This window comes from Condylura cristata, unplaced genomic scaffold (genome assembly GCF_000260355.1).
Source record: "Condylura cristata isolate star-nosed mole 26May11 unplaced genomic scaffold, ConCri1.0 scaffold00036, whole genome shotgun sequence".
NCBI classification, from domain to species: Eukaryota; Metazoa; Chordata; class Mammalia; order Eulipotyphla; family Talpidae; genus Condylura; species Condylura cristata.
The window spans coordinates 7,388,814-7,399,718 of NW_004567137.1; the positions used below are offsets into that span (position 1 = coordinate 7,388,814).

General features: G+C 36.6%; 1 protein-coding gene across 1 annotated transcript in view; it reads left to right on the forward strand.

Annotated features, from left to right (window-relative positions):
- Positions 1-10,905, forward strand: part of SLCO1A2 (solute carrier organic anion transporter family, member 1A2) — a 38,771-nt gene that overhangs the window by 8,560 nt on the left and 19,306 nt on the right. Inside the window, exons 3-8 of the mRNA XM_004693228.1 lie at positions 771-903; positions 3,312-3,418; positions 5,478-5,624; positions 7,981-8,079; positions 8,640-8,858; positions 10,134-10,298. Of these exons, the coding sequence (XP_004693285.1) occupies positions 771-903; positions 3,312-3,418; positions 5,478-5,624; positions 7,981-8,079; positions 8,640-8,858; positions 10,134-10,298 (870 nt within the window). The remainder of the gene's footprint in view (positions 1-770; positions 904-3,311; positions 3,419-5,477; positions 5,625-7,980; positions 8,080-8,639; positions 8,859-10,133; positions 10,299-10,905) is intronic.

Genomic DNA, 10,905 nt, shown 5'->3' on the forward strand with positions numbered 1-10,905 from the left:
TCTGGGGTGGGGATCTAACTTATGCTGAAGTGGCATAGCTTAGTGCTGTGCTTTAACCTGCTGCACCACCAGGGAGGGCCCATAGAGGCTTTTTTTATACACAAGTAGGATCAGGGTAAATATTGATTACTGACTTTAAAAAATGTGTGAGAACTTCCCCATCTGCTGGTTCTCTCAACCATGTACTCCAGACTCTCTTACTTTACTTATAGGCCTGTGTGTCAGAGTGGCAACTCTATAACTGGCTCCTTTATCCGGGAAATACAATTTTCCTTCAATTATTTGTGTACCAAATCGAAACTTACTTCTAAGGCACAGTCTCCTAAATAAAACCAGTTCTTTGGCTTGGCTTCAGTGTATAGAAAGTTATACTTGAATCATGTATAGAAAGTTATACTTGAATCGTGCACAGTAAAACATATCTCTGTGGATTTGACTTTTGCTATTCTTTTCAAGCTCAGCAAAACATGACAACATTCTATGGGGCAGACATGGAGAGAGAAGACAAAGGGAGCCTGCAGGGTGACACCTACTTCTGCATCTAATTCCTTAAGATCAGATAATGACACAAGGAGCCATTATACCTCCCAGAACCGTGCACAGTCCCTTTCATGGGCTCCTTTTCTGCCCTTTAAATGCTGGTATTCTACAGACGTGTTTATCTACTGACGTTGTGAGACAGAGCTCTCCTTCAGGGTTGTGTCTGAGGTTCTCAAAACTTCACTCATACTTACTGAAATATCCTATTTGTATTTCATTTTTTTCCCTAGGAAATCTTTTATTGATCATATTTGTGAGTTACTTTGGAACCAAACTGCACAGGCCTATCATGATAGGTGTTGGATGCATGGTCATGGGTCTAGGGTGTTTCTTGCAATCGTTGCCTCATTTCCTCATGAACCGGTGAGTATTCCAGTCTCTTGTGGTGTCTTATGCTCAACTTTCAGGAAGTGAAGCTTGGAATTTCCTTTCAAAGAGCAAGGAGCACTGTGCTGGGAACTGCAGTGTGCAGATCCTGTTCCACCAGTCTGTGTGTGTCCTTGGCTGTTTGGGTCCCACAGACAGATTTGAGACACTCCTTTTGTTGGGTAGAGTCTGATGTGGCAAAAATTTAGGGTTACTCCTTTCTTGGGACTTCTGACACACTTTCAACTACAATAACGTTCTTTTTAATTGTGGGTCACCAAGACAGCAGTCAGTCGATGAATTTTATTTTAATTTTTGCCAACGTAATGTGCATACAAAGTCGTGAAAATAAAATTGTATAGAAAGCCTTATTTTTTTTTTTAAGATTTTTATTTATTTATGCATGAAGAACTGGGGTATAGGCTGAGGTGCAGGGGTGGTGAGAGGATCCACCAGAGACAGAATGGGGAGCAGAACAGGCTGACTGATGAAGTACACTACTAAGAGGAGTAGCAGACTGGTCAGAAGAGGTCTGCCACACCATGTGGGTCACTTCTGGGGCAGGGATGGAACTCATGCTGAAGTGGCTTTAGCTTCTTAGTGTTGTGCTTTAATCCGCTGTGCCACTAGGGAGGGCTCTGAAAGGATTATTTTGAAAAATATCTGTCCCCTGCTCCTTAGATGTTGCCCAGAGACAGCCCCTTCCAATTCTTTTAGCTCTTGTCTGCTATTTGCATCTGTATTTCTAAGTAAATGCTGATTATTTGCATTTTTGATACTTTTGTGTTTATGTAGTCATACCAGTAAGCTCATATTCAGTATTTCCATTTGTCTTGGAACACAGTTTTCACTGATGAGCATGTGGTTATCCTTTTAGTTTCCCTGGATTTAATAACTGCCACATTTTAAATTTGATTGATTTTTACTTTTCACTTTAAATACTTTGTTATCATACTCTCACCTGGTAGAGAAGTGTCCTTGCAATACACTCTCTCACATACCAGAGAGTGTCATTTTATCTTGGAAGCATTTCTTCTCTTACCTCTCCATTTAGACCTGCTGTATTACTGCTTTGATGTTTTCCTATTATTCTTGGGAATTTGTTTCTCCCTTCAAATTTGTGAGCCACACACTTCATTGTTTCCCTGAAAGTATTTACTTAGGATTATATTTCTTATATCTATTGATTCAGTGACCACTTGCTTATCTGCTTTCTTATTTTCAAAATCTTGGTAAACTCATCTTGTCTACTCTTTCATTCTCTTCACCCTGGTGGAATACTTTTTCTTTTCATTTCAAAATCCACTGACTGTGATTTTGCTCATGTTTTGGGAGTGAATGGACTTTGAACGAGTTATTAAGCTTTAATGGGTAAATTGAATGAAAATGATATTTTATCTTCCGGAGGAATCAGAAGAACACTGTTTCACTGTCCTTTTACTTCCTTTTATCCTACCCAAGATGACATTAAGTAGCATTCATTTTTTATTTCTATTTCTTTCTACCCTCTGTCAAATTTGTCTGAAGTTGGCATGTTTCATAGATCAAAGGCATGTGACAGAGCTTTGCCCATGGTTCCACAGTCAAATTCCCTGGGCATGATTAAGCAATTGTTCCAGCAATTGGAATTACTAGTGACATCTTTTGGAACTCAAAAGAGCAAGTTTTCTTTGGCTTTCTCTTATCTAATAGAAATATAAAAAACATTCAACTTAATTTCTAAGAAGTAGAGACTTAGCTGGACATAATTCCCTACATTATTAGTGTGTCATTTACTTTCTGAGGAAGGGCAGGTGGATTTTGTAATTTGCCTAAGGTAAATGTTCACAGTCTTTGTTCTTATGGGAACAGGAAAAGCCACTACATTGTGCTGGCACAGATTTTAGATTCCCTTCAGGTCTCTCATTATGACAGTAAATGGCTTGTTTTTCTTCAGAGTTAACATATACAAGAAAGTATTATTGTTTTGATTCTCAGAAAGTGGGAGTATACTTCTTATAAGCAAACTTCAGAGAATCTAAAAGTGGAGATTTGTCTTCCGTTTTTTCCACAAAACATTTATCTTATTAATTATGCTCTGTTGAGTCTATTATTTCCTATAGCTTCGGTTCCTTATCCACAGTCATTATTTCCAAGAAATGATCACCAAGACAACTCAGAAGGCTGACGTTAGATCATCTAAAAGATAGACCATGCACATGTGCAGAATTGAAAGCTAGCTGTAAAGGGATTGCGCATTTACAGTGCACAGCAAGTTCCTGTTGATGGTATTGATTTATGATGATTAAGTTGCCTAGAAGACAAGACATCATCTTTACTGGGTCTGGGGTTTAGGTCTTTGTACAGTGCTTGTGTTGTGCAATTTGGCTCCTTAACATAAACACGTTTTCCCTGTGTTCATACAGATATGAATACGAATCAACAGTTTCAGTTTCAGGAAATTTGTCCTCAAATAATTTCTTGTGTATGGAAAACGACACCCAGATTTTCAGGACAACAGAAGAACCATCAGGTTGTCTACTTCATTTTCTTGCTTTCTGTTCAGTGACTCTGTAACTGGACATTTTCTGCTGAGGGTTTTGAATGAGTTATTGGTTTGGTAAGGTAAATGAACACAAAAACTTTTTTTTCAAGGATTTTGGAGGGGATCATGGAGGGAAATAGAATTGGCTAATAGAGAATGCCCTCTCTGTTAAAAATGAATACATATGTTACAGCCTCCTTGTCTATTCTTTAAACTGGCTATTAAATAAGACAAAGCCACCAATCTAAAGATCACTGAAGAGTTAACTATATGAAGTAAACATCTTAGAAGTATGAATTCCTACTGTTAGCTTGGGTTATGCATATGGGAAATAGAAATAGTTAACAACTCCAAAAGGTATGTGCTATATCACTAATCTATAGCAGAGAAAGCAGGCAAGTATGCTACAGTTCTGATTTACTTTATTTTCTTTCTTCTCAACAAGGAATTTGTCTTTTTACCCCTATCCCCTCCCTTTTTAAAATCAGATATACTACTTTACATTTCAGTGAAATACTAGTGTGGCTGCTCATTCCTATGTTCCAAATACCTCTGCCACCCTTTATATGCTAGGGACCTAGGACACCTTCTGGTGACACTTAGTCCAGAGGTGACCCACTTGGCTTACCTCAGAACTTTTCTCCTTGTGAAGGGAGCATGTTTATGCTGGATTCAGTGGACATTATAGTCTGTCCAGGATAAGAATTCCACTGCCATTATGCAATTGGAAGGAACTGAGAGTTTCAAGGAATATAAAAATAGCTGTTTCAGAAAATCTAAGCCAAGGGAACGCCCTGGGGGAGACAAAGGAAAACAGTATCAATAATGGCCTGTGTTCTCTCCTTGAGATGGCTTTTGCCAAAGGGTGACTCAGTTCTATTTCCTATTTTCCATTAAAAAAATCTGCATTGTAATAGATCAAAATCTTCCCACTCTGGTATAGCTGCAGGAAAGTGTATTAATTCTTTGATCATCTGTCTGATATTTCCAATTTTGCTTTGGAGTAAGCAGAGAATTTACCTAAGAGATCTAGACATAAATCACTGGAAAAAAATCAATACCCAGAAATGTAGTTTCTGACTTTCTGGACTGGGAATGGTTGAGGACAGACCTCATAGGAAATGTCTAGACCCCCGTCTCTGCTTAGTACCTTTACACCTGTGAGTGCAGCCTGGCCAGGTTACAGGAAATAAGGACAAGTTGTCATTCACTTTTCTGAACATGGATTTCCACTAAATGTCTTTGTGGCTTCACAGCCATTTTATCTTAGAATGGAAGTGATAAAGAGGTAGAGAAAAGTCTTCAGACATTTGCCAATTTACTCCCTTTCTACTTTGGCCTAGTTTTTGTTGTTTTACTAAGTAGCTACTGCTCCAAGGATTGCAATGAATTTCTCTATTAAAAGTTATTTAGTCTATAGTAGACTCTATGGCGAAAATGTGATTACTACCCAGGTAAAAAATTATAGTTTCTCTGAAGTGAATTGGTGCTGTAGAGAATTTAAAATTCACTAAGATTTTTGTTTATCTTTATATATGCTATAAAAAGACATATAAAATAGTACTCCTAGGGATAGATATTTGTAGTTTTTTTTCTTCCCAAAGTTGATATAGAAAATGGGGAACACTCATGACAGCTAACTCTGTTTAGTAGTTGTTGGTAAATTTGTTTTCTGGAGGGAAAATGGTGTACTGATTTTCAGTGTTTGCCAAGTTCTGCGATACCTATTGTGTTCTCAGATTACCAATGTGCTGTCACCACATACTGAATTAGGAACAGATGTGTACACTCATCTCTCCCAACCCAGAAGGAATGGGTTCCAGCTCACTGGTTATACTTGATCAGCTCTCAGTACTCTGTCAGAAAATGCAAGAGGGGATGATCCAATAATTCACTGCTGGCTTAGTAATAAAAATCATGGATGGGGCTTCTTGGTACAATGAATTATGCATACAAACTGTAAATTGCTTACCAAAAATTTAGGATTATATGCAACTCACTTTTTACTACCAAGACATTAATGTAATATCTTTCTCTTCTAATGCAGAATGTGTGAAGGAAGTTAAATCATTAATGTGGGTGTATGTACTGGTAGGAAATATTATACGTGGAATTGGTGAAACTCCCATCATGCCTTTGGGTCTTTCTTACATAGAAGACTTTGCCAAATCGGAGAACTCTCCTTTATATATTGGTGAGTTTGAAAATCTACCATAGCCTTATTTTAGGAGAGCAGGTGGGTAGCAAATGTTTATTTGGACTCAGTGATTTCTGAAATGATGAGCAGAGTGGTTTGGCATAGTGATTTGGCATAATTGACCACTGGTTAAAATGTGTTAAATGGAAAAGTTACATGCTAATTCCAAGTAATCAATTTTTTCTAATTGTGTTTTTTGCTGTTAGAAATAGCACTAATCTCATGTCTTGAGTTTTCTCTGCTGGGATTGTTTAGTTGGTTGTAAAATCATAGCTTCGAGGATAGGGACATTTTGCTATTAGATATATCTTTTAAAACCCAGAAAAGTCAAAGAGGGTAAGAAGAAAGAGGAGCAGAACTGCATGTTATCAAAATGTATTAAAATATTGAATCATTACCTCCAGTAACTTTTGGCAATTTTTAATGATGCACTGGCTTTGCCTCCTCTTTTTCAGTGTTTTTCTACTTGATGCTTTGAAATCTGTTCACATTTTTATATTAAAGAATAAAAATCCTCACCTGTAATAAATTAACAAACACTTATTATATACATTTATTTAGTCAACAAATACTAAGGGGTGTAAAGCATAGAAATAACTGCAACTACTGTTTCTGTATCAAGATAAATAAGACATAGTCTATATGAGGTTTAGCATAAAAATAACTACATAATTACAAATCCATAAAATTTGGTAAATGTATGTGTATAATTAAATAATATAAATCAATTACTATGCACTAGGAAAACAGTTCCTAGATATGACTCTGGAGTTTGGGGGAGAATATAAAAGTTCAATATAAAGTTCTAGAATCATTTCCAGCTCTATCCATGTTGCTGCAAAAGGCATGTTTTTTTTTTGGTTGCTGAGTAATATTCAATTGTGTATATGTACCACATCTTTTAAATCCAGTCATCTACTTTTGGGCATCTGGATTGTGTCCATGTCTTTCCAATTGCAGATAAAGCAGAAATAAACATGGGTGTGCAGGTGTCTTTTTGAATCAGTGTTTTTGTGTCTTTTGGGTAGATACCTAGGAGTAGGATTGCTGGGTCATATGGAAGCTCTATGTTTACTGAAATAAGCCAGAAAGAAAAGAAAAAATACCAGATGGTTTCACTCATAGCAGGAATATAATGGTCCAGGGGAGAAATAATAATAATAATAATAATGAACAACTATATACCAGAGACATTTTATGGGGGTGGAATGGGGAATGGGATCAAAAACGGTGAGGGGAGGGAAGTGCACTGGACGATGGTGATGGCACACTGGTGATTTGGTGATGAAAGTCCACGGGGATTACAACTGAGATGGAAAAAGGCACAAAGTGATGTAAAAACAAATTATTATATTATTTTTAAAAAGTTCTAGAATCATCTACACAGAGACATTAAGTGAAATCTTGCTACTTGAGAGTATTTTCAATTGAACATGAAAGGATCTGAGTAAGTGAATGGGGTGGGAGGGCAGAAGAAATAAAGGATGGGCACAGTAAAAGGAAAGAGAGCAAGATGGATTTGAAGTGCAGAAATCAGTGGATGGGGGAGGTGAACAAGTACGAGAAAGGGAGTGTTTGGTTAAGCATGAGTTTCCAGAAGATAGAAGGCATGGATGCCAAGAAGTCAGGTGTGCAGAGGAGCAGAGTGGGGAGGTGTGGAGGCTGTACAATTGTGGCAAGGCAAAGACAATGGGCATGGTCATATTTTGAATATGAACAAAGCTGAAGAAGCTCTTGTTTTGATTTTCAGAGCAAGGAAGGCTCAGCATTTATTCTGAATTATAGACAAAGCATGAGATATTGTTAATAAAAAAGTTTGTAATATGTAAGAGCTTGAGAAGACAGATGGAAATGGAAGATAAGAATGTGGAGGATCATGACAAAAGTGAAGAGAATTATCAGCGATAACGACAACATAGCCAGAGGAATCTTTCACGTTGGAGATCTAGGGATGAAGCTTTTCTGGGGAATAGGCCACAAGAAATTCATCATAACATAGCATGGCTTTAGAATGCCTCTAAAAATATGATCATTTTCAGAAACATCAGAACCATTGTGCTCTGTAGCATGGTGTTGTTGATAGTGCATCCTGGCCTCCACAATTACAGTAAATCTTTACCTGTGCTTCCAGATGAAAGAAAATTTGTAGGCCTAGAGAAAGTGGCTTTCAGTTATGAGGCTCAACATCTATAGAAACAATCTTGTTACTTATATGTACACCAAGTTTTCTTATAGATTGAGTACCTAAGGAAGAAATAAAGCCCAGACAATTCAAACTTTGTGTTCTTCATGCAACTAGGGCTCTTTAGGTGGGTTGAGTGTATTATAATTTGATATTTTCCTTTATTTTTAGGGTTTGTAGAAACAGGAGCTATCATAGGTCCACTGATTGGACTTCTGTTAGCGTCATTCTGTGCAAATGTTTATGTTGACACTGGATCTGTGAATACAGGTAATGCGACGGACTCTATTATGCCAATGTCTAGAGTTCACAGGCATCTTCAGGCAGTTTGCACAGTTAATCATTGCCTTACCTGACCCTCACTTAAAAAGAGCATGTACACATTGCAGGTGAGCAAACTGACGTGGAGAAGTTTAAATGATTTTTCAAGTATTTCAAATCAGTGAACAGGAGAGCATGACAAAATGCTTGTTTTCTGACTCAAAATTCAGTGTTCTTTCTACTACATGACACCAAGTATTTCTTGTTTTCAAAATATTTGCACACATAGGTTTGTTAATCAAATAACCACTTGTGTGTAGTACAAGAGACCTTAGAGCTATTTAACAAGAACCTATTTCCAAATGCCTGTGATGACAAGGCAGATAGTTTAACCACTTTATTGCTATGATCTAGTAATACTACATTTTTTCACATTTTATGAGTGTCTGAATTATATTTATGTTTTTATATTTGGATAGAAACTGAGAATTACAGGTTCAATAATTTCTTAGAGTTCCTAAAGAAAGAATGACTTTACCTAAATTAACAGTGTGTGCATTTCTTTACAGATGAACTGACCATAACTCCCACCGATAGTCGCTGGGTTGGTGCATGGTGGTTTGGCTTTCTTATCTGCGCAGGGGTGAATGTGCTCACTTCTATCCCATTTTTCTTTTTGCCCAAAATGCTGCGAAAGGAAGGGCTAAAAGATATTGCAGAGGTCATTAAAAATGAAAAAGAGGAGAAACAAAGAGAGGTCAAGAAGGAAAAGGATGGACTTACTAAAGGCAAATATAAACATTTTAAATTCTATACAACTTACTTCTTGTTTTATATTGATGTATTGTAGCCTGATTCTAAATGTTGGACTGTAGTAAGACAACTTGTCAATTATACCCTGCAGTCAATAATATCTAACAGTCTGATTTTTTTCTGGGTTACTACTTGGAAATGTATATAATTCACAAGTTGCCTTATCTCATATTGCCATTTACATAAAAGTTTAAGTCAATCTGGGTAATAAATTTATTCACTATTTTATCCCATTTTTCTTAAAATTCTATTTTACACAGAATATAGGCTAAATTAAAAAAATTCAAAGAATGGAAAAAAATGTATAATTGAAATAAATATCTAATTCTGCAACCAAAAATGTAAGTTTAGCCTTGCGTTTCCTGAGAGTTAGGCAGAAGAGAGAAATATAATAGTCATATAATTCCCTATACTTTATCAATAGAGAGACTAATGGTCACTCTTAGAAACTGTCTACCAAGTAGCAAATTTTAAAAAGAGACAATTTTCATATGATGCATGATACAGGAGTATTCAACAGGTGATTTTCCAGCAAACAAAGGAATATATTTTAGATAACAGGTTAATTTTTAAATCCTCAATGAAGGTTCAAGGTGTAATTAACAGAAGGGATTTCTATGGCAAATAAGCTAAGGTAATTTATTTTCAATACTAGGGAAGAGATTAGCTGAGTATAATGCCTCTGGAAATGATCACCAGGTGATTTTAATATATGTCCTATTGGCAGAACCACCAAAACTGCTGTTCTAAAAAAGAAAAAATACCTGATATTCAAGAAAATTTATATTCCACGAGTTCCTACATACATCTTCATTTTAAATGTCCAGAGTAATAATATCAACATTTGAATGTAAACTTTTGTCAAATTGACTTCCATCCAGAGTTTAGAATACAGAACAGCATTTTATTTCAGATGATCATTAGAGAAGAAAGGATATTCATAGTAGGGAAAGAGAAAGATAAAAAGGAAGTGCTGTGAATCTAGACAATATTTTGTCATCTTAAACCTTTTCTTTAAGACATAATGGTGATGTAGTGAAGACAAAAGCACTGTGTCCTGCAACCTGCCCTGCCGCCCTGCATCTCTGACTGGCAGAAACTGCCAAAGCAAAGAGCTAAATTGAGCTTTCAAGGGATAAAGAGAATTAACATAGTATATTATGAAACAGAAACACCTAATACAGACTTGAGGTTGATATTTCAGAAGGTTAAGGTGTAGAAGTAGTTTAACATATATTCTTTCTTTTCAGATTTTTTCCCATTCATGAAAAGTCTGTTATGCAACCCAATTTACATGCTTTTCATACTGATAAGTGTTCTCCAGTTCAATGCATTTGTTAATATGATCTCTTTCATGCCTAAATATCTGGAACAACAGTATGGGAAATCTGCTTCGGACGCTATCTTCTTAATTGGTATGTTTGTTTTTCTCTGTTAGTAGTTTCCTTTCCTTCTGTGAAATGGTGAACAGTGTAATGGGGCATAAGAAACTCCTGAACTGAACTATGTTAGGATACTTCTGTCTTTGGTTCATTTTTCCTTTTGCTTTCCAGGAAAATAAAGAATGGTCAGGAATGGAAGAAGCCAAAGAACTCTGACTTTCTTCTTTCTTCTCTCTTTCCAGTCAGAATGCACATATGAAATACTTGCATACGATACAGATTGCAGATGGGCAATCCATTAATTTAAAAAGGAGGACAGAGCTCACTCCTTAGGAGTCTTGGTGTTATTCCCAGATTTTACTTTTTTGTCTCTAATTTATAAATCCATGTTCTTTCCAATTTAGTTCTTTGGTCCCTGGTGGTGTGAAGTGTCTCTGCAGCCCCACAGTTCTGTGAACATATTACTCCCCCTACCTGGGGAATCTTTTCTTTTTTTTCTTTAAGGATTTATTTATACATACGAGAACTGGAGTGTAGGTCAGGATTCACCACAGAGTGGGGAGCAGGACAGGTGAATCTACTGAAATACACTGCTGAAGGGAGCAGCTGGTAAGACAGCAGAGGTCTGCCATGCCGTGTG